Source organism: Arvicanthis niloticus, chromosome 4 (assembly GCF_011762505.2).
Source record: "Arvicanthis niloticus isolate mArvNil1 chromosome 4, mArvNil1.pat.X, whole genome shotgun sequence".
Taxonomy (NCBI): Eukaryota; Metazoa; Chordata; class Mammalia; order Rodentia; family Muridae; genus Arvicanthis; species Arvicanthis niloticus.
In genome coordinates, this window is record NC_047661.1 from 59,736,547 (window position 1) to 59,759,421 (window position 22,875).

Below are 22,875 nucleotides of genomic sequence, written 5' to 3' on the forward strand. Positions count from 1 at the left end.
ATTACACAGTGCTTCCAATGTTAGCGCTGTAGGTATATCTCTGGCATCTAAAAATAGTACCATATTTTCCCACAAGTGAGAATATTCTTAACTTGTGTATTGATGAACAGATTAGTTTTGCAGCTTCTGGGCTGGTATCAAATTGTTTTGATAAATTTGTACTTTAAAGTTTCAGAAATTTGAACAGAAATCTCAACTGCTATAATCCTAAATATTCTACTTGGTGAACAGCCTCACTTGTTGGCCTTGTAAGGCCGTGGGGCAGGTCGTTGCTGGGCCAGGGAAGTTCCATTTACCTACATTTGTTTTCAGGAATTTTCCCATTTTCTCCCTAGCTGTACTGAATAGAACAACAGTATCTAACACGCTGTGAACCCTAGTCGTATCCCTGCCACTTTCTGAATCTTTTAATCTCCCCAAAGTCTCAGAGTTGAGGTACAATCATTAAACCCTTTAAAAAATGAGAAAACCAAGGCACACAGAGGTCAAGAAGTATTCTCAAAAGTTTGCATATTAAAAAAAAGTTTGCATAATTGGCTAATTTGGTGCCCAGGTTCAGTCTCGGGAGACCATATTCTCCATTTTGACACTATTGAGCCTCAAAGACACGAGCTCTGCAGGTTTATTGGCTTAAAGAACTTGGTTGTGCCAAGTAACTACTTTTCTGACCTATTGGGGCTAACACTAAAAAAACCCACAGGCATCTCATCACTATAATAGCAGACCAGGGGAAGCAGAGGCAGGAGGATTGTGTTGCTGCATTAGAGGTCAGCCTGAGTTTCTTAGTGAGCTTCAGACCAGCCTAGGCTTTAAGGTGGACCGTACTTCAAAACAACAAACAGACAGTGTAGATACTGAGGCAAATCAACTGTTTGTCAACATGTACTCTGAATTCAGGTCTTATTCTGGTTAGAGCAGCCAGGCCTCGCTGGCTGGGATTCAGCTCCTCACTCACCACAGTTGTCCTCATCAGCTTGGTTCCCACAGTCGTCCACACCATTGCAGTGAAGAAGCTGAGGCAGGCACTTGCTGATGTTCCCACAAGGGAAGGAGCCAAGGGGACAACCGACATCCTGTGCACTTCCAAGGGCGACTGAGGGAAGAGGGAGAGAAATGTGACAGCTGGAAAGGGTAATGTAGCATTGGAAAGGTTAATACTAATGCAGCACCCAAGTTAGGTCTGTCACAGCTCCCGCACGGTGTTCCCTTGTCTGGTTAGCGTGGAAACCTGGCATTGCCATTACCAGGGCTATAGCTGCTTTTCAGCGCCTCTGCCTGACTAGGAAGCTCTTACCAGCTTCCTTTCTTAGGATTCTCTTACCAACCCCTATTTCTTTGTCTGCTGTCCACATCCTTCTGAGTGTCAAAGTAGTGAGGATTGAACCTATGATCTATTGCACGCTAGGCAAGCATTCTACCACTAAACTTTGTTTCCAGCTTCCAACTCTGGGAAGGTTTTCTTAGCTCCCCTTTTAATTAAAGGATGCTCACACTTTAACTTCAGTTCTATTTCTCTCTTCTATAAAAAACTTTTAGTTGGTTTTTTTTTTCTGTTTGTTTTTGCTTTGTCTTGTATGATAGTTTTTATATGCTAAGTCTAGAGAGTGGTAATATTAGAAGGTGTGGCCCTGTTGGAGTAGGCGTGTCACTGTGGGTGTGGGCTTTAAGACCCTCATTCTAGCTGCCTGGAAGCCAGTATTCTGCTAGCTGTCTTCAAATGAAGATGTAGAACTCTGAGCTCCTCCTGCACTATGGATACTGCCAAGAAATGAAACCGGAGCTCTCATGGGCATAACTGTTCTGAGAAATGGGTCTGAGTAAACTGAGAGGAAAACAAAGAGGAGAACCAGCTCAGCAGGTGGAGGTAGGTGTGTGTGTGTGTGTGTGTGTGTGTGTGTGTGTGTGTGAGGTCGGGGTGGGGGAGGATGAGCAAGGGCGTGTGTAGAGGTAAGTAGGTTTAGGCTGAGGATGAGGTACCTTAACGAGGTTCAGAGGAGCGCAATGAGCAGGCGTGTGTGGCCTAAGCTGAGATTGAGGAGGCAGACAAGTGAGAAGACTTTGGGTTTTATTTAAAATGCATGAGAAACAGAAGGTGGACCTGGCCCTTCAGCTAGGGAGACCATGTGCTTTCCTAGCATTCTTTTGGCTGCTGGAGCACCGACATAGGTCTCAGAGGGTGAGGGTGGGCTCTCGGCTGCCTCTGAGGAGATTGTGGAGATCCAACTAAAAGACGGTGGAGTTATAGCCTAGGCTGGAGTCACATTTCACACATACAGGTAGAAGAGACAATGGAAGTACCTGGAGCAGCCAGGGGCCAGGATGCACCTTTACTCAGTGTCCTGGGATATGATGGGCTGTGTCGAGACAGTTGGCACATTCTCTCTCAGTTCCATCCTTCACCCTGAGCTTTGACATTCGACATACAGCTTTCTTACTCAGCTCAGCATCAGATCCATTCCCCATCACATTGTTTGTTAGAGACCCACAGAACCATCCCATCACAATGTTTGTTAGAGACCCACAGAACCATCTCCCATCTGCAGCAGCGTTTCCTAGTCTCATACTTCAGTAGTTCCAGGGACCCCTAAGGCACCATTCTCTCTTTTAACCTTTTCCTTGGAGAGCTAGAATTCCAATCTTGCTGGAATTCCTGCCTCAGACTAGACTGCCTTACTTCTAGGTGAGATTCTACTCTTACTAGGTAAATATTTGTCAACTGATAGAAAATTAGTTACTATTTGAAATTATGTTTTTATGAGGTAATGAGTTCTGAATGTCCCAAATCAACTTAAAATTAAATGATATATACCCCTATGAGCACATAATAAAACAAAGAGGACTATGGGAATTTTGGAACTCCAAAGAGTCGGGCACACTAATTTGGCCCTGCTAGACCCCAACTTAAACTAAAAGCAGTTAACCAAAGGCTCTCGGATAGCTCGGCTCTCGAATCCTCTTCCGTATTCTGCTTTCATCTTATGATGACACATGAAAGAACACATTGTAACAAAGTCACTGACATTGTTTGCCTCTTGAAGGGTTTGGAACGGGACATGCTGAATAGGAAAATTAGAGATGCACACAGGGAGTAACAGTTGTCCATAGATACGCGGAAAAGAGTGTGTGGAGTAAACATAGGAACTTAGTGCCTTTGTCTTGAAGCTGGTGAAAGAATGGAAAGGTCCAGATACTTGAGAATATTTGTTTACCCTATTCCAACTTTGAAGGAAACTACATAGGAAGGTAGAAGTAAATTTTAGTCTTTAGAGCTGTTTTTCTTGCACAGGAAAACAGAATTGAGGGTACCTTTCTCCCAATGTTTCCACGCCCACACAAGCAGAGCCTCTTCCACCATCAGAGTCCTCCACTAGAGTGGTGCATTTGTTAGACAAGATGAACCGACACACATCATTGCCTGTCATTTACGGCATAGTTCCTTCTTGGTCTTGGCAAATGGGATTCTGGCATATGTGTAAATGTGCATTCAGCATAATTGTAATGCTAAAACTAGACATAAAACTAGGCTCTAAGACCTGGAGAGATGGCTTTGTGGCTTTGAGCACATTGCTCTTACAGAGAACCTGAGCTCAGTTCCAGGCAGCCATGTTGGGTGGCTCACAACTGCTTATAACTCCAGCTGCAGTGAGAACCAACTGGCCTCTGTGGGCACCTGCACTCATGTGCATTCTGCTGTACAGACCTACACACATGCATCTGCAGCCTCACCCCCACCCCCCCGAAAGAAACCTGGCAGAGGAATCATAACTCCTGTGTCATACACTGTGCTGAGAACAGTGTTCTCACTTGGGAAGCTATCTTCAAATTAATCAGCTCATCATCTCCCCCAACTATTGATTAAACTGCATTAGAAGCTAAGGATTGTGTATCCCAGAACAGAGATACCAAAAGCACATTTGTGTTGACATTGATTTTTAATAACTTCTTAATTAAACTTTAAAAATTGAACTTTAAAGATCAAGATTAAAAATTAAAATAAACTTCTTTGACAACAAACTGTCAATATTCAGCCCCAGCAACTGCTTAAAGTTTAGCTGGATGAGCACGGTTGTCTGTTCACGCTGCCGCTTTGAATGTTCTGAGTCACTTGCTTTGGCGACTACTCTGTTTTTATGATCTTTGTGTTGTTAGCGGTACCAAGGTTAAGCACAGGGCCTCTGGAATGCTGAACATACACTCTGCTGCCGAGACAAATTCCCAGCTTACATCGTATCTCTTAAATTTAAATTTATATTCATTAACGAATACAGATTTTCAATGACAGTGCCATGAAATTAGCCTATTTTCTTAACATTATGATTCAATAGATACATTAGAATTATGTCATAGATATTATGTTATAATTAAAATATAATTAATATTTTATTAGATTAGTGCTAATTTAGAATTCTAAATTGTCAAACCGACAGAAAACTTGAAAATTTAGGATAAAAATCTTTCCATTTCCCTGAACTATGTGAGCATAAAGTGCTCACCTGATATTACCCATAGACACTTTGATATATATTCCCTACAAGCAAAGACATTCTCCCACGGCATGACTTAACCGTCAAAAATCAGATTAACACTGATTTACCATTACCCAGAATCCTCAGCTTCTGTTCAAGCTGTGGCTCCCAAATATCTGTTAAGCAAAAGGGTCTAATTTGGACTTGTCCCTTGAGATAATTTATGTCTTTAGTTTTATCTGGATCCACTTTCGTTGCTTTTAGAAATCATTATTGTGTATGTGTGTATGTAATGTAGGTATGAGTGGGCATATTTACCACAGCACATGTGTGAAGGCCAGCGGACAACTCTGTGGACTCACTAAGTAGGTTCCAGTAACTCATCTGGTGATAAGTGCCTTAACCTGCGGAGCCAGCTTTCTGCCTTCCCTCTCTCAAAATTCACCATGTCTGGCCGTGGTAACAACCTCAAGCTGTCTTCAATTCTCTCAAGCCTCAGTAGAATTCACTGGGTTTGGAGGACTTCCATGCTTTGCGACACTGAATGATATTTATAATCATCTATTTTTCTTGCTGCATCTCTATAATCCACCATGTCTCTGAGTTCTGGCTTTTCCCAGGGTTGGATCATATTTAGAAGCCAAGACAAAGGCTCTGGGTGTACAAATTGCTACTGGGATGTCCCTGTTCCCAGTGTCCTCAGCAGATGGATTGGGACTGTGTAGTTTTTAAGACCTGTGGACACAGACACCTGCATTTACTTATCAGTACAACTCTCAATAATGAACTATGAGCACCTCCCCTACCCACTCCCACTCCCATGGAGACTAAGTTTACTTTTCTCCTTTTAAGTTCCTTTCTCCACTTTTCTAACAGTGAGGAACCTGCTTTCTATTACTTCAATATAGTTATCCTGACAACTTTCCTCCTTTCTGATATATAAAAATGCAAATAACCATTATCGTTAGAAATACAGATTTTCTGTGGTAGAAATGAGATGGTGAGATACATTAATTATTGTCCCATGTTACTTATTGATTTAGTATGCTTTTATTTCAGCATTTTTATTGACTAAGCACACCTCCCCCCATACCCCAGTCTCCTGAATTACCACTGGTTCTTTTATTAGTAAATGTCTCCAAGACATTTTGATTTTATATCTGTATGACTCATGATTTTTATCTCTTAATTCCTCCAACTCTTGTTAAATTATCCTTTAACAGGTGTGGGGATTTACTTGGAGTTCCAAAGTTGATATTTTGAGCTGAAGACATTTGAGACTCAGCAGATGGAGAGATATGCCTTCTCTGAGCTCATTTATCTAACAGCAGAAACTTCTGGGAACTAAAGCTGGAGTTGACTCTTTCTTTGGGGTCAGTCTACTTCCAGGAGAGAGGACAAAGGTAAACCTCCCATTAAGTTCATTTCTTGGGTGTATTCACAGGCCCTTAGTGGTTTTAATGAGAATGGTGCCCAAGGCTCGTATATATGAAAGTTACCAGGTAGTGGAACTGTTTGAGAAGGATTAGGAACTGTGCCTTGTTGGAGGAAGTATGTCACTGTGGATGGCCTCTGAGGTTCCAAAAGACTCTGTCAGGCCTAATGTCCCCTTCCCTGCCTGTTGACTGTGCATCAGGATGTAAAATTCTCAGCTACTATTTTGCCTTTCTGCACCCTACCATGATGATAATGGACTAACTCTCTAAAACTGTAAGCAAGCTCCAATTAAATGCTTTTTTAAAATAAGAGTTTCCTTGCACATCATGTCTTTTCACAGCAATAGAACAGTGACAAAAATAGTCCCAAAGAAAGGATAGAGACCCATATCAAATACACATGGATAGACATATCACAGACTTTCTTATTTATTATTTATTCTATTAAAGACCTCTTTGGGAAGCCAGTTAAAAGGACATGTGACTGAGGCCCTGCCAGCTGAATTGCACCACTCCCTGGATTTGGTTCTCCAAGACCCATTCTACTACATTTTCTTCCACCTCCCAAACAAGTGAAAGACTTTATGACAAGAACTTCAAGTCTCTGAAGAAAGAAATTGAAGAAGATATTAGAAGATTTGAAGATCTTCCATGCTCATGGGTCAGTAGGATTAACATAGTAAAATGGCCATCTTACCAAAAGTAATCTACAGACTCAATGCAATTCCTATAAAAAAAATCTAGCTGGGTGGTGGTGGCGCACGCCTTTAATCCCAGCACTTGGGAGGCAGAGGCAGGCGGGTTTCTGAGTTCGAGGCCAGCCTGGTCTACAGAGTGAGTTCCAGGACAGCCAGGGCAACACAGAGAAACCCTGTCTCAAAAAAAAAAAAATCTAACACAATTCTCTATAGAACTTGAAAGAATAATACTCAATTTCATAAGAAAACCAAAAATCCCAGGATAGCTAAAAAAAATTTCTGTATAATAAAAGAACTTCTGGAGGTATCACCATTCCTGATTTCAAACTGTACTACAGAGCAATAGTAATAAAAACTACATGGTATTGCCATAAAAACAGTCAGGCTGATCAATAGAATCAAATTGAAGACCCTGAAATAAATCCACACATCTATGGATACCTGATTTTTTTTTTTTTTTTACAAAAAATTCAGAAATATACAAAGGAAAAGAAAGCATTTTTAACAAATGTCTAACTAGATGTCAGCATGTGGAAGAATGCAAATAGATCTATGTTTATCACCCTGCACAAAACTCAAATGGATCAAAGACTTCAACATAAAACCAGATACATTGACCCTAATAAAAACAAAAAGTGGGAAATAATCTTGAACACACTGGCACTTCCTGAAAAGAATACCAATTGGGCAGGCACTAAGATAAACAATTAATAAGTTTGACGAAACTGAAATGCTTCTGTAATGCAAAGTACACTATCAAAGGACAAAATGGTAGCCTTAGAATGGGAAAAGATCTTTACCAGCTCCATATCTGATAGAGGGCTGATATAAAAACATATAAAGAACTCAAGAAACTAGACATCAACAAACTAAATAATCCAATTAAAAAATGGGGTACAGATCTAAATGGAGAATTCTTAACAGAAGAATCTCAAATGACCAAGAAGCACTTAAAGAAATGCTCAACGTTCTTAGCCATCAGAGAAATGCAAATCAAAATGATTCCGTGAGTTCATCTTACATCAGTTAGAATGGCTAAGATCAAAGAGACAAGTGACAGTTCATGCTGGCGAGGATGTGGAGCATCCTCCATTGCTGGTGGGAGTGCGAACTTGTACAGCCACTTTGGAAATCAATATGGCAACTTCTCAGAAAATTGGTAATCTAATCTACCTCTAGAACCAGTTATACCTCTCTCATGTATACACCCAAAGGATGTTCCATCACACCACAAGGGTACTCATTCAACTATGTCCATAGTAACTTTATTCATAATAGCCAGAAACTGGAAACAGCCTAGATTTTCCTCATCTGAAGAATGGATAAAGAAAATATGGTACATTTATACAATGAAGTATTACTCAGCTATTAAAAACATCATGAAGTTTGCTGGCAAATGGATGAACTCTGAATGAGGTTACCCGACTCAGAAAAACATGGTATATACTTACCTATGGGTACATACTTGCCATAAAGTAAAGGATAACCATGCTACAATCTATAGACCCAAAGAAGCTAAGTAAAAAAGGAGGGCTCAAGGGCAGTGGGAACACCCATGAATCTCACTGAGAAGAGGAAACAGAATAGACATCATGGGTGGATGGGAGAGGGGACTGTGGGGTAGGGAACTGGGTAAGGGAACAGGAGGGATCAGATGGAGGAGAGAGTACTGGGAGAAAATTGAAATAGGGGAGTATGCCTGGGACAAGATAGAAATCTAGGGTGATGGAAACTCCAAGGAATCATTGAGAGTTATCCTAGCTGAGACTCCTCAAAATGGGGGATATGGAGCCTGAACCAGCCTTCTCCTGTAACCAGCCAAGACTTACAGAGGAGAAATTGGGACACCAACCCAGCCTCAAAAGTCTTGGTGTACAATTTGTCCTTCCTATAAGATGTGCTGGGGTAGAGGTGGAGCAGAAATTGTGGGAGTGGCCAGCCAATGACTGGTCCAGCTTCAGACCCATGCCATGAGAAAAAGCCCATTCTTACACTGCCTAGAGGACCAGGAGCCAGAGGTTGGATAGTCCAGTGATCTACAATAGAACCAAACAAATGGACAAAAAGTCAATGAAATGATTCCTAACAATATTTTGCTATAGTCATGGATTGGTGCCTATCATAACTGTTTTCAGAGAGGCTTCATCCTACCACTGTTGGAAACAGATGCAGAGATGCCCGCAGCCAAACATTATTCAGAGCTTGGAGAATCCCTTGGAGGAGGAGGAAGAAGAAGAAAAAGAGGAGGAGGAGGAGGAGGAAGGGCTGTAGGAGCCAGAGAAGTCAAGGACACCACAACATACTGAACCGCCAACCAGGGAGCCTGCATGGAACTGACCTAGGCCCTCCACACATATGTTACAATTGTGTAGCTTGATCTTCCTGTAGGACTCCTAACTGTGGGAGCAAGAGCTATCTCTGACTCTGTTGCCTGCCTTTGGGACCATGTATCCCTACTGGGTTGCCTTGTCTAACCTTAATAGAAGAGGAGGTGCCTAGACTTACTGCAACTTCATATGCTCTGGCTGGTTGGTAGCCATTGAGGCCAGCCTTTTTCTGAACAGAAATGATGGAGGAGTGGATGGGGCTGGGTGGGAGATGTGGAGGAGGAACTGGGGGTGGGGGGAGAAAATGCAGTCTGTACGTAAAATAAATAAATTATATGAATATACATATGCACATATATATGTATATATATAAATAGTTTACAAAAGATTTTTTTGGGAAAGTGAGCTGTAAAGACACTTGCCATCAAGCATGATGACCTAGCTTCCATCCTGGAACTCACAAAGGAAAAGGAGAGAAGTACTCTAGCAAGCTGTTCTCTGACATTCACATGTATACTGTGGCATGAGCATGTGAGCTCTCTCTCTCTCTCTCTCTCTCTCTCTCTCTCTCTCTCTCTCTCTCACACACACACACACACACACACACACACCCTTGTACTTGCTTGTCTGAAACAAAGCTCTGCCTGACTTGTATAATTCGCTCTTTAAAGGACATGTATATTTTCTGTCTTTTGGTTTCTTAGATTTTTTTCTTAAAAAATTATTTGTGTGTGTGTGTGTGTGTGTGTGTGTGTGTGTGTATGTGTGTGTGCCTCTCTATCACATATGCATGGGTGCTGAGAAGGCCAGCAAAGGTGTTGTTGGATATCCTGAGCTGAAGTTACAGGCAGTTGTGAGCTGCCCAGCCATGGTGTAGAGGACAAACTTGGGCTCCCTGGAAGAACAGTATTATTTCTTAATCAGTGAACCACCTCTCTAGCCCCAGCTAATTTTAGTTCTCCTTCCTTCCTTCCTTCCTTCCTTCCTTCCTTCCTTCCTTCCTTCCTTCCTTCCTTCCTTTTTTCTTTTTGAGACACGGTATTGTTATATTGCCCAAGCTGGTTTTGAACTCTTGTCCTCTTACCTCAGATTCTCAAGTATGGTTATAAATAAATAAGCATCACTGTGTCTGGTTCTACATGTGCACTTTAATCATAAAAATGAAATGAAATATATAGGCAGCATTGAAATGCTTTAGAAAAAGTTGACATTTGCTGTATTTAAAATGCATTTTATTAAATTTTTCTAGACTTTTAAGCAAACATTTCAAGCATGTAAAGTAAAATTAGTTTACTTGTAAGATTCTCTTCAAGCAGTAGTTCAATATATCTGTGAAGGGGACTGATTGTTAGAAGGAGCTCAGTTCATTTAACTTAAGCTGAACTTCAAAAGAGAGTGAAGATGATTTCTCATCTTAGAAGATTATGAGTAGAATAATAAGATCTGAAAACGGAAAGGTTTCAAGGGTAGTAGGCATTTAGGTTTGTATGCGTAATGAACTCATTATTTTTAGATGTAAGTGTGGCTGGCACTGTTGATTTGCTGATTAAGTGGTGATTCCAGAACACCCACCCCCTCACTTCCTGCCCCTTGAAGAGACTGGAAGGAACACCTGCCCTAGCTTTCTTGCTTTCAGGCAGCTACAATGCACTCTTCTCACCACTGAGACTGCATGGACTCCCTAGGAAGTCCCAGAGAAGCTAGCTTTCCTGAAACAAGAACAGATCCACTGTTCTTATGCTTTCCGTATTCCAGCCTCCAACAGGAGATGGTATGCAACCCAACCACAGCAGCCTCCTTACAACTGTGATTTAACAAGCACTGGAAAACCAAGGAAACTAACAGATGCTGAGATGCACCCAACCTTAGAATCACCAGCCCACCAGACTCTTTTCAATGAGAAGAATAAACCCTTTTATTTTACATTGTGGCAGGATCAGACTTTTTTTTTTTTCTACTAATAAATTTACCTCTAATGATCTGGGTAGGTGGCACATGCCTTTAATCCCAACACTTGGGAAGCAGAGGCGGGTGAATCTCTGTGAATTTTAGGCTGGCCAGTCTGGTCTACAGAGTGAATTTGAGGACGGCCAGAGCTATATAGAGAGATCATGACTAAAAAAAAAAAAAAAAAAAAAAAAAAAAAAAACCCCAAAAAAACAAAAAAAAAAAAAAAAACAAAAAAAAAAACCAAAGCAAACCAACCAACCAACCAACCAACCAACCAACCAACCAACCAACCAGAAACATGTGTCGTTTTTCACCAAGTTTCCCTTCAAAGGTGTAAAATCTCAGATTGTCAATGTATTTGAAAGGACAGCAGGCCCATCAAGGAGACTATGGAGGCTGCAACACTGAAGTAGCAGGAGGCTGTACAGTTGGTGGGATCCTTACTAGCCTGATTCGATCAGGAGAGATTGCAACTATTACATCTTTCCTGGTGCCTAGCCAGATGGAAGCAAAGAAACACCGTGGGCAGATTGTGGGCCTGGCATGCAGGTGTTCTGTTTAACAGGATGGATCTCAGCAGCCCTGCAGCCTCCAGTTCACATTCTCCACAGAAGCTGGGGAGGAGCAGCTAAAGGAGAGCATGGACCCTTCTGCTTCCTGCCAATACCATGCCAGCATCCCAGGTTATGGAGCAGAGAGCTTGCCTTTCCTCTGGGGGAGAAAAGTTGCACTAAATATTAAAACATTCTGCAAGTTTTATAACTTGGTTTTCAGTGAATGAATAGTCACAGTTCTCAGGTTCCTTTGTCTGATAGTAAGTTTTACTTGTCATCCAATTTTATGTATCAAGCTTATACCAATTCATATTCTAGAAGCAGAGGAAAGAATTTAACATGACTGTAGAATTTTATAGGAATGTTAATTTTCTACTGAAAAGACAACTGCATCTTTACCGGCTTCCTTCTGTCCCAGTTTGCAAGTTATAATCTTGCACTTCATATTAGAAAATAAAAACAATCTCTCTTTCTTAATACACAAGCCATTGAGAATCTGTGGCCGCTTGTTTTATATTGGATGCTTAATTGTCATACAGACATTTGCAAAGCACACCTGACCCCAGTATGGTGGAAGAAAAGCAGTGAGTGTTGGGACTCTACGGACTAGGGGCCCGGCCTTCATCTGTCACTTCCACAGATCTGTGAGTTTATGAATGCCTTGACCTTAGCTTTCATTATGTGGAAAATCAGCAGTCATGGTTACAGTAATTAAATGGGTTTCCTTCACGCTAATAGTCTCTCTTCTGCTTCATGTCATACCATATAGTTAAATCTAGGTTTAGTATATAAAAGAGAAAATACAGTTTTGTCTTTTTATCTCCCATGAGCCTCTTTTATCTTTTATTCTTTCTCATTTTTTTGATCGCTTCTTCCATTCTTTCATTCTTTATGTCTTACGTGTATGTATGTATGTATGTATGTATGTATGTGTAATAGTTAAATCTTGATTCTGCTTATGAGACATGTGCTGTTTGTCTTTTTGAGGCTAGGTTATTTTATTTGAGATGATGACCTCCAGTTCCACTCACTTTACTGAATTACACAATTCCATTCATCTAGTTGATGTTTTTCTTTATCCATTAATGGTCTGAATCTTTACCTTGGCTGCTGTGACTAGTGTTGCAACAAACATGGAAAACATGGATGTTCAGGTGTCTCTGTGGTACACTGACGGTTCCTTTGGGTATATGCCCAGGAGTAGAATGGGTTAGTCATATGGTAATTCTATTTTTGTTTTTCTGAGGAACTGCCACAATAATTGCAAGTTATTCCAGTTCCTATCAGCAATAAATAGGTGAGAATAACTATTCTAATTGGGTTAAGATAGAATCTCAAAGTAATTTTAATTTGTAGTTGCTTGATGATAAGACTATTGGACATATTTTTTTCAAGTACTGGTTAGCCATTTGGCTTTCTTCCTCCCTCCTTCCTTCCTTTCTCTCTGTCTCTGTATCTCTATATATATTTATGCCTCTCTCTCTCTCTCTCTCTCTCTCTCTCTCTCTCTCTCTCTCTCTCTCTCTCTCTCTCTCTTTCTCTCTCTTACTCTCCTCAATATGGCAATGAGGGCCTGGAGGATTTTTGGTGAGCTATTGGTGTTGGGTATACTTTGGAAGTCCAAGATTTCTGGTTATATCAAGAAAGGAATACAACAGTGGCAACAATGTAGACGAATTTGACAAGAGCAACTTCCAGATTCTTGACCTCTCTACTGTGAGGCAGCCACTGTTATACTACTTAGACCTTATTATGTAAACAAATCTAACAATCCTCTCTCAGTTAGTAATGTTCCTCCAGAGAGTACTGACTAATACATCTTCCTGGAACTCAGACTACTGGTAGTCACGATAACATATGCCTGGAAAAAACCTTTGATTATCAGAATGTAGAGTGTGTTACTGACATCTAGTAGGTAGAAGCCAGGGATGCAGATAAACATGTTAAATTCACAGGACAGTTTACCTGTCCTAAAATCTCAGAAAAGCTTATGATGAAAGATGCTGAACTAGGTGCAGAGTGGCTGGCTTTCTATCATTGCCACAAACTATGTGAAAAAAAAAAAAACATCCTAAAACAGAGAGAAAGTTATTTGGTTCAAAGTTTTGGAGTGTCAGTCCATGGCCATTGGCCTGTTGCATAGGTCAATATATCATGGTGAAGTGCATGACAGAGGAAGGTGCACACCTCATGGCAGCTAGTCAGCAAAGAGGGAGAAGTGCTGGGGTCCTGACACCCTCTTCAAATGCATATCCCCAATGCCCTAACATTCTTCTATGAGGGCATTCTTCTATGAGTAAGACGACATTACTTCCTCTTAGTGCCACTGTCTGGGGACCAGCCTAACGTACACGGCTGGGAGACACTTTTGAACCACAGCAATTCATGATAGAAATATCTTCAGACTTCTCATTATAGAACAGATAGTTAACTATTTTCCGACTCCTTGTCTTACTGTTTAGATTTTATAATTGATCTCAAGAGAATTCAGAAGTAGCTGGACACTAGCAAGTAGGGGACAAGGACAGTTGCTTTGCTCTTTTGAAAGCAGTGATGGTTTCTGTTCTGGATGACTGTCTTGGGAAAGAGACTGTATTTATGTTAATGTCATTAAGTTTATGTCATTAGTGCCAGAGAGGCATATTCATGTTAGTGATAAAGAATCATTTCTTAACTGTGAGGATTATTAAAGAATGGGCTGAGTTACTGAAATAGTTTCAGAGGTTTTAAAAAATTTGACAATTCAAGTATGTCCTGTTCAAGAAAAAGACAACCACAGAATATTTTCAGGAAGCATGCATTGGCTCCACAAACCTATGAATAACATCAACAGATATTACAGGGAACTTGAAGAATATTTTAGACTTTGTATGAGATTTTTGATGTGTGTACTGTGATTTCACAAAACACCTTGATGTGGTAAATCTTTATTGAGTGACTAAATGTCTGACCAGAATAGTAAATATTTTTGAATATAATTTTTGTTAATTTAGAGAAGTTGGAATTCATACCTAACTAGACTTAAAGCATGACTCTACTTTGTGGGGCCTAGGAAGCATGTTTGGCTCAGAAAAGTGAGGCCCTAAAGCAATAGTTCTCAATTCGTAGTTTATGACCTCTTTGGCAAACCTCTAGCTTCAAAAGTATTTACATTATGATTCGTAATAGTAGCAAGATTACAGTTATTAAGTAGCAATGAATTAGTCTTATGGTTCGGAGTCACCACAACATGAGGAACTGTATTAAAGGGTTGCAGCACTAGGAAGGTTGAGAAGCACTGTCCCAAAGTGAAGTCAGAAGCAGGCTTGGAAGCCCAGGTTCTGCTTTTCTCTTGCTTTCCTGCCTCTCATCCCTTTTCTTTCTCTTCACTAGACAAGCCGTAGAAACTGGAATTCTTCTTCCCTATGGTAGGTCATAGAAACCAGAACTTTTCCAAAAGTCAGTAACAAAATCAAAAATGACTGCCCTGACTTTCCCTTGCTTTTCTGTGTGAGTACTGGCCATAAAGAGCTTCTTTGACCTGCCCTTGTCCCACAGTAGGTCAGAGATCTTCTGAGGGATGCCTGCTCTACTTGAGAAGAAGAAATGCTTAACAGAGAGACCAAGAAGAGCTCAAGCATACAGCTTTTCTGGATCTCCACCCCACCCAGCCCTCTCCCTCAGATCAAACCCTTTCCAGGTAATCACATTTCCACAGAGCTGTCTATATGTCAATAAACCAATAGACAAAGGCAGAAAATTACAGACCAATTTCCCTTATGAGTAAGATACAAAATTTCTCAATAAAATATTTGCAAACCTAATCCAGGAACACATTAGAAAAAGATTATCCTCTATGATCAAATAGCTTGATCCCAGAGATGAAGGGATGGTTTAACATATGCAAATTCATAAACACAATCTGCCTCATAAACAGACTAAAAATAAAAAAACACACAATCATTTCAAATGCAGGAAAGACCTTTGACAAATCCAAATTAGCTTCATGCCATGAGTCCTGGAGATACTAGGAATAAAAGAGACATACCATAACATAATAAATGCAATTTACAGCAAGCTCACAGCCAATCTTAACCTAAATGCATAGAAACCTAAAGCATTTTCACTAAAAATCAAAAACAAGGATGTCCACGCTCTGCCCATCTATTCAATATAGTACTTGAAGTACACACACACACACACACACACACACACACACACACCCAGGATAACTAAAACAAAAGAACTGTTGGCAGTATCAGCATCTCAGGTTTCAAGTAATATTACAGAGCTACAGTTATAAAAAAAAAAAAAACAGCTTAGTATTGACATAAAAACAGTCTTGTTGATCAATGGAATCTAATTGAAGACCTAGATATAAGTCCACACATCTATGGACACCTGATTTTTGACGAAGAATTCAGAAATACACGCAGATAAAAAGAGACAGCAACTTCAATAAATAGTGATGGTCAAACTGGACTGCAGCATGTAGACTCGAAATGGATCCATATTCTGCATTACAGTCAACTACAAAGTGGATCAAACACCTTGAGATAAGGCCAGGTTAGCTGAATCTGATAGAAGCGAAAGTATGGGATAGCTTTGAACTCACTGGCACAGGAAAAGACTTTCTGAATAGAACACTGTTAGCACAGGCACTAGTCTCATTTATGATGTCATAAATGAGACATCATAGAAAGTTTCTGTACAGCAGCCTATAGAATAGGAAAAGATCTTTACCAACTATACATCCAACAGAGAATTAATATCTAAAATATATAAAGAAATAAAAAAATATAGACATCAATAAAACAAGGGATGGAGAGCTGGCTCAACATTTGAAAGCTGCTTTTCCAGAGAACCTGGGTTCAATTCCCAGCACCCACATGGCAACTCACAACTGTCTGTAACTCCAGTTCATGGGATCTAACACCCTCAAACATACATACATACAAACAAAACGTACATAAATGTACATAAAATACATTACAATGTACATAAAATAAAAATAAATTAAAAAGAAAACAAGTAACCCAATATAAAAATAGGGTATTGCTGGGTATTGGTAGTGCATGCCTTTTATCCCAGCACTGGAGAGGCAGAGGCAGGCAGATCTCTGTGAGTTCAAGGCCAACTTCGTCTACAGAGTGAGTTCCAGGACAGGCAAGGAGAAACCCTGTCTCTAAATAAATAAGTAAATAATCAAATAAATAAATAGGAGATAATTTTTAGAAGCACAAATAAGACATGTTCAACTTCCTTAGTCATCAGGGAAATGCAAATCAAAATCAGTTACACCATTCAGGATGGCCAAAATCAAGTCAACAAGTGATGAAGATATGGAGTAGGGGAACTCTCATCTATCGCTGGTGGAAGTCTAAACTTGTACATTCATTATAAAAACCAGAGTGCTGGTTCCTCAGGAAGCTGAGAATAGATCTACGTCAAGATCCAGGGATATCAGCCACTCTTGTACATATACCCAAAGGACTCTGACTTCTACCCCAGCAAAAATCCTGAATCATGTTCATAGCTACTTTATTCATAATGGTCAGAAAATGGAAACAGCCTAGATGCTCATCAACAGATGAAAAGGTAAAGAAAATGTGACACATGTGCACAAGAAATATTGCCCAGCTGTTTAAAAAATGAAATTCTCAGATAAATGGATGGAGTTAAAAAAAAGTCATTCTGGATACAGAAAATGTAGTACATTTACATAATTGAGTACTACTCAGCTATTAAAAACAATGACTTCAGGAAATTCACAGGCAAATGGACGGAACTTGAAAATATCATCCTGAGTGAGGTAACCCAGTCACAAAAGAACACACATGCTATGTACTCACTGATAAGTGGATATTAGCCCAAAAGTTTGAAATACCCAAGATACAATTCACAGATTATATGAAGTTCAAGAAGAAGGGAGACCAAAGTGTGGATGCTTCAGTACTTCGTAAAAGGGGTAACAAAATACTCACAGGAGGAAATGTAAAATGTAGGGCAGAGACAGAACAATAGGCCATCCAGAGACTGCCCTACCTGGCAGTTGCCAAATCTGGATGCTATTGCAGATTATGGGAAGTGCATGCTGACAGGAGCCTAATATAGCTGTCTCCTGAGAGACTCTTCCAGAGCCTGACAAATACAGAGGAGGATGCTCTCAGCCAGTCATTGGACTGAGGGTGGTGTCCCCTATGGAGGAGTTGGCGAAGGAACTGAAGGAGCTGAGGGTGTTTGCAGCCCCATGGGGGGAGCAACAGTGTCAACCAGCCAGACTCTTGGGGACTGGACCACCAACCAAAGATACATCTCCATGTGGAGGGACCCATAGCTCTGGCTGCATTGTGGCAGAGGATGGCCTTGTTGAAAATAGGTGGGAGAAGCAGCCTTTGGGCCTGGGGGTGTTCGATGCCCCAGTGTGGGGGAATGCCAGGGCGGGAAGGCGGGAGTGGTTGGGTAGGTGGGTGGGTGGTGGAGAGGCAGGGGGTTGGAGGATAGGATGGGGGTTCAGGAGGAGAGACGTGAAAGGGGGGGACTGACATTTGAAATGTAAACAGAGGAGGTGTCCAATAAAAGAAAATAAAAAAGAAAATAACAAAACAAAACAAGACAAGACAAGACAAGACAAGACAAGACAAGACAAGACAAAACAAAACAGTCATTCTGGGTGAAACAACACTGACCCAAAAGACAAATATGATATCTGTTTCATGGATTTTCGCTTTTAAGCCTTTGAAAGGCATGCTGCAATCCATATAACCACAGAGACTAGGTATAAAGTAGGTGGGGAGGGACGTATCTCCCAAGGAAGGAGAAATAGAATATATAGCTAGGGAGAGACAAGGGGAGGGGACTGGAACAGGAGGAATAGATGGGGATGATAAAAGAAGAGGGGGTCAAGGGAGACGATATGGGAAGGACAAGTAATACTGAAAGGTCTAATGCTAATAAGTGAGAGGTCATATGGAAACCTACTATTGTAGAAGCTACACACACACACACACACACACACACACACACACACACACACACACAGAGCCCAACCAAGTGAAATATCAAGTGCCAGAAATGAGTTACATCTAATTGAGTTGCTGGCCAAAGAGGCCCTATAGAAATGCTCAAAGAGCTCAGGCTAGTGCCAGGGCTATGGGTTGTTCTCCACAAATTGATGGTGAGGCCTTCTTGCTGAAGACTATACTGATACATTTCATTCAACATGGAGAAGTCAGGTTGGTGCCTTACTAGAACCTTCAGTCCTACTGACTAATGTTCATGGTACTCTTCATGTTATCCTCAGGGAAAGGTAACCACCATCCTAGCCACAGACCCTGCAATGTGCATCAGTATCCTGCCTGTATGCTATGTGTGACAGTAACACCAGTGGTACAAACATTGTGGGAGTAACCAACCAATATCTGATTAGATTTCAGGCCCATTCCATGAGATGGACCCCATGCCTGACAGTATTTGAGTGGCCTGGAACCTACGTCTTGATTGACAATGGACCCAGAGGGAAATCAAATAGTATTGCTCTGCTGAAGGAAATAGCAACAAAATGACTCCTAAGAACTTTCTGCTACACCCATAGATCAGCGTCCTGCCACACCACCATCAGAGAAACTCCCTCTTGCTGTAGATGGGAACTAATACAGAGACCCACAACTGGACAATGTACAGAGATTGAGAGACCTTGGAACACTTAGTTCGAAATGGGATGTCTCTATCAAACCCCTCCCCTTAGGGCTCAGGAGTCTATGAGGAAGAGGAAGTGGAAAGATTGTAAGAGCCAGAGGGTATGAATGACACCAAGGAAGCAGAGTTTTCCAGACACAACAGTACTGACACACATATGAACTCAGAGACTGTGGCAGCATGCACAAGACCTGCACTGGTTCAAGTCAGACAGGTTCCCATCACTAAGAAAGGAAGTGGACACAAGTCCCCATCTCCAACCCTAAAGCTGTCTCCAATTGACCTCATCTTGTTAAGGAAAAATTAGTTTTTCCCAGTGGAGTCTCACTGGGTATATAAACCACACTTAAAGGTAAGACCCCACAGCCAGTCGTAGATGGCCAACAAAAATTATTACTTTTTGATTTTTTTCTCATATAACATTGCTTGGGTGTTAAAAAAAAATCTAGCTAATCTTCTGTTTGTGTGTTTTAACATCCAATCCTATGTTTCTATGTGTATGTGTTGTGTGTTTGTGTGTATTTCTTGTTCTTTTTCTTTCCTTTTTTTTTTTTTTGGTCTGTTCTAAAGAGACAGAGTGAGAGAGAGATCAAGAAGGTAAGGTAAAGTGTTGGTCAGGTGGGGAAGTGGGGAGGGTCTAGGAGGAGATGAGGTAGGGAAACAGTGATCAGCATATATTTACAGATTTTTCAATTAAAAAAAGTAAAAAGAAAAGAATTTTTTAAAAAAATTTTTTGTTTTTGTTTCTTTTGTTTGTTTGTTTGTTTTTTTGCTCCTCTTTCCTACTTCACTTAGATTCCTATTTCTTATCTCCTGTATCGGAATGTGTGACTGTGACAGAGTCCCACGCCAGTGTCTCTGACAGACTCCTGTTGGCTTAGCTTTACTTGGGAAGTTCCTACAATTTTTCTGAATAGAATATCTATCTACCTTGTGGAGGAGGCCAGGATGCTTTTAGGCCTAATTTATTTTTATTCTATGTCCTGTGGAGTTCTGTCACTTTTTGTTAGCTTTTCGCCCCTGTATTCTCACCAGCCACTCACTTGTGTCATTAACCTGTCTGGCTCTGTGATATCATCACTACAGTTCCAACCTCTTAATATCTGGGTCTGCTGCAGCTGACGACAGGGGCATGGCTCAGTCCTCCATGTAAAGAGTGAACAGAAATGCTCTGACCGAACACAAGTTACCTTCTCTTCTCTCTTTGTTTTTTAATGTCTGGGAGGTTAAGAGCCAGTTTTTAAGAGTTTAGGATATATAAAAAAAAAAAAAAAAAAAAAAAAAAAAAAAAAAAAAAAAAAAAAAAAACAGACAAACCCTCAATTGTGAGATGTCCTCCATATTAATCCAGGCTCACTATTTGTACTATAAACACACAAATACACTCATTTCCCAATACAGAGTAGCTGAGATTTCTGTGCTTTGTGCTTTTGTATTTCTAACATGTCTCAGGCTTTGGTATTCTTACACCACCAAACTGTCTCATTCCATTTCTTCCCATTGATGTGGGAATGGATAGTTCCACTGATCATCCTGCCGGAGCAGCCAGAAAGTAAGATCCAAACCCAAGGGCACTTAAGTTATATTTCTTCTCAATACCTTTTCACCTAACACTTAATTTCTACTCTTACTGTCTCACCACCACTCCAATCTGTACTGTACTAGTTCATGTCCAGGAGACAAAAAGGCAGTGTCTTCCTTTTGTTTACTACTTAGCCGTATAGTCAAAGTCTCCCTGAGCAGCCATAGTGACAACCTTTTTCCCTAAGGAGTGTGTCTTCAATAAATTATCATTAAATTATTAGTAGTATTATTACAATGCTGGAGTTTGAATCTTGAGCCTTTGCACATCCTAGGCAAGCACCTTACCACCAAGCTACATCCTTAATCCTTATTTAAAAAATAATGTATTTCTAGGTTGTTTACATTTGTGTACCTTGTGTATGTAATTGCGATATAATGACATATATAGAGTAGAAAGGTTAAATCAACTCAAGAATTTATTTGTTTGTTTGTTTTTCATTTAAAACCTGTGCTAGGTGGTTTCCAAACATATAACACACTTTTACTAACGTTGGTGATTGTGCTTTATAATAGATCTGAAACAAATTTATCCTACTGGAATATTCACGTCTTGGCCCGTATGCTCCCTGTTCCATTACTCTGGTGCCCACCATTCTACTCTCTTCTTGTGCTTATCTGACTGTTGTAAGTTGCATACACCAGTGTGACTATGTAGATGTATCTTTCTGTCTTTGACTTATTTTACTTAGCAAAATGTCTTCTAGGATCACCCACATTGTCACAAATGATAATATTCCTTTTTAAAAAATTTTGTAAGTTTGTTTGTTTGTTTGAGAAAGGGTTTCTCGGTATAGCCCTGGCTGTCCTGGAACTCACTCTGTAGACCAGGCTGTCCTCAAACTCACAGAGGTCAACCTGCCTCTGCCTCCCCAAGTGCTGGGATTAAAGGCATGTAACACCACCTGGCTTGCAAGTTTATTTTTAAAATTGATTATTTGTATTCATAACATGTGTGCAGACACACATGTCATGGCTATATCATGAGGTCAGAGACAAACTTTGAGGAGTCAGCTTTACATGGGTTCTAGGGATGGGACTCAGATTGCCAAGCTGTAGTGGAGGGTAAGCACCTGTACTCACTCAGCCATCTCCACAGCCCAAGATTTCATCTTCTTTTAATGCTCTGTTTCCCCATGAGCTATGGACAAACCATCAGGATTGCAACCCACCTTTAAAACCTTTCAGTTCCTCTCATTTACTTTTTGCTCCGGAAGGTGCATGCTTTTTCATGGTTTGTACCTTTGACTTAGGTAAGCAGGCTGAGCATGCTCCATGCCTGTTTTACTTCACCGTTGTTACAAGGCTGTCAAACACGATGAGCAGCATCCTGATTCTATGAGTCCACAAGACACAGCTCAGAGAAGCAAACTGCTCAGGGGCCACAGAACTTGTCAGTTAGATTTAGACTTACATCTTATTAATAGATTTAGACTGACATCTTATTAAGCATTCTTTACATCATTCTTTACATGTATGAGATATCTTTGCCTCCCCACTCCCCAGTCTTACCTTCAAAAATCAAGGCTAATTTTGTTTTCTAATTCTTGCCTATTTATCATCCTGTAAACTCTCTGTCCACTCTCTGAAAGCCTTCATTGCAAAGATAAGAAAAAAGTCTGTTTCTTTTCATCTGTTTACTCGGTGATTTTAAAGGTACTTTCCCTCCAGGTCCAAAGTGGGGGCATGGAATCCTGAATCAAAACAAACCTCTTATTATTATTTCTCTACAGAAATGTTGAAGATGCAAACCCTATAGTCCTGACTCATGGCTCATGTGAAACACTGGCTTTCTTGAAGACAATAGCTTATGAGCATAACTTCTTTGTAGAATATTGAAGATTTGAACTTTATAAACATGAAGGATGTGGAATAGCAAGGGTAGAAAGGCCTGTGACCCTCTGGGGTTGGCTGAACTGCAGACTTGATGCTCCCACAAACATGTGAAAAAAAAAATCTTCATTTAAGTTGGTGCTGCTTGTAACCACTGATCTGATCAAGGGTTCCCAATGGAGAAGTTAGAGAGAAGACTGAAGGAGCAGAAAGGGTTTATGACCCCACGAGGAAAGCAACAATAGAAAGCAACAATACCATCCAACCAGAGCCCCCCAGGGTCTAAACCACCAGCCTGGGAGCACATAGGGAGGGACCCATGACTCCAGCTGTATATGTAGGGGAGGATGGCC

General features: G+C 40.6%; 1 protein-coding gene across 1 annotated transcript in view; it reads right to left on the minus strand.

Annotated features, from left to right (window-relative positions):
* The window catches only part of Rxfp1 (relaxin family peptide receptor 1), a 116,002-nt gene that overhangs the window by 75,002 nt on the left and 18,125 nt on the right, over positions 1-22,875 (minus strand). Inside the window, exon 2 of the mRNA XM_034500702.2 lies at positions 956-1,093. Within this exon, the coding sequence (XP_034356593.1) occupies positions 956-1,093 (138 nt within the window). The remainder of the gene's footprint in view (positions 1-955; positions 1,094-22,875) is intronic.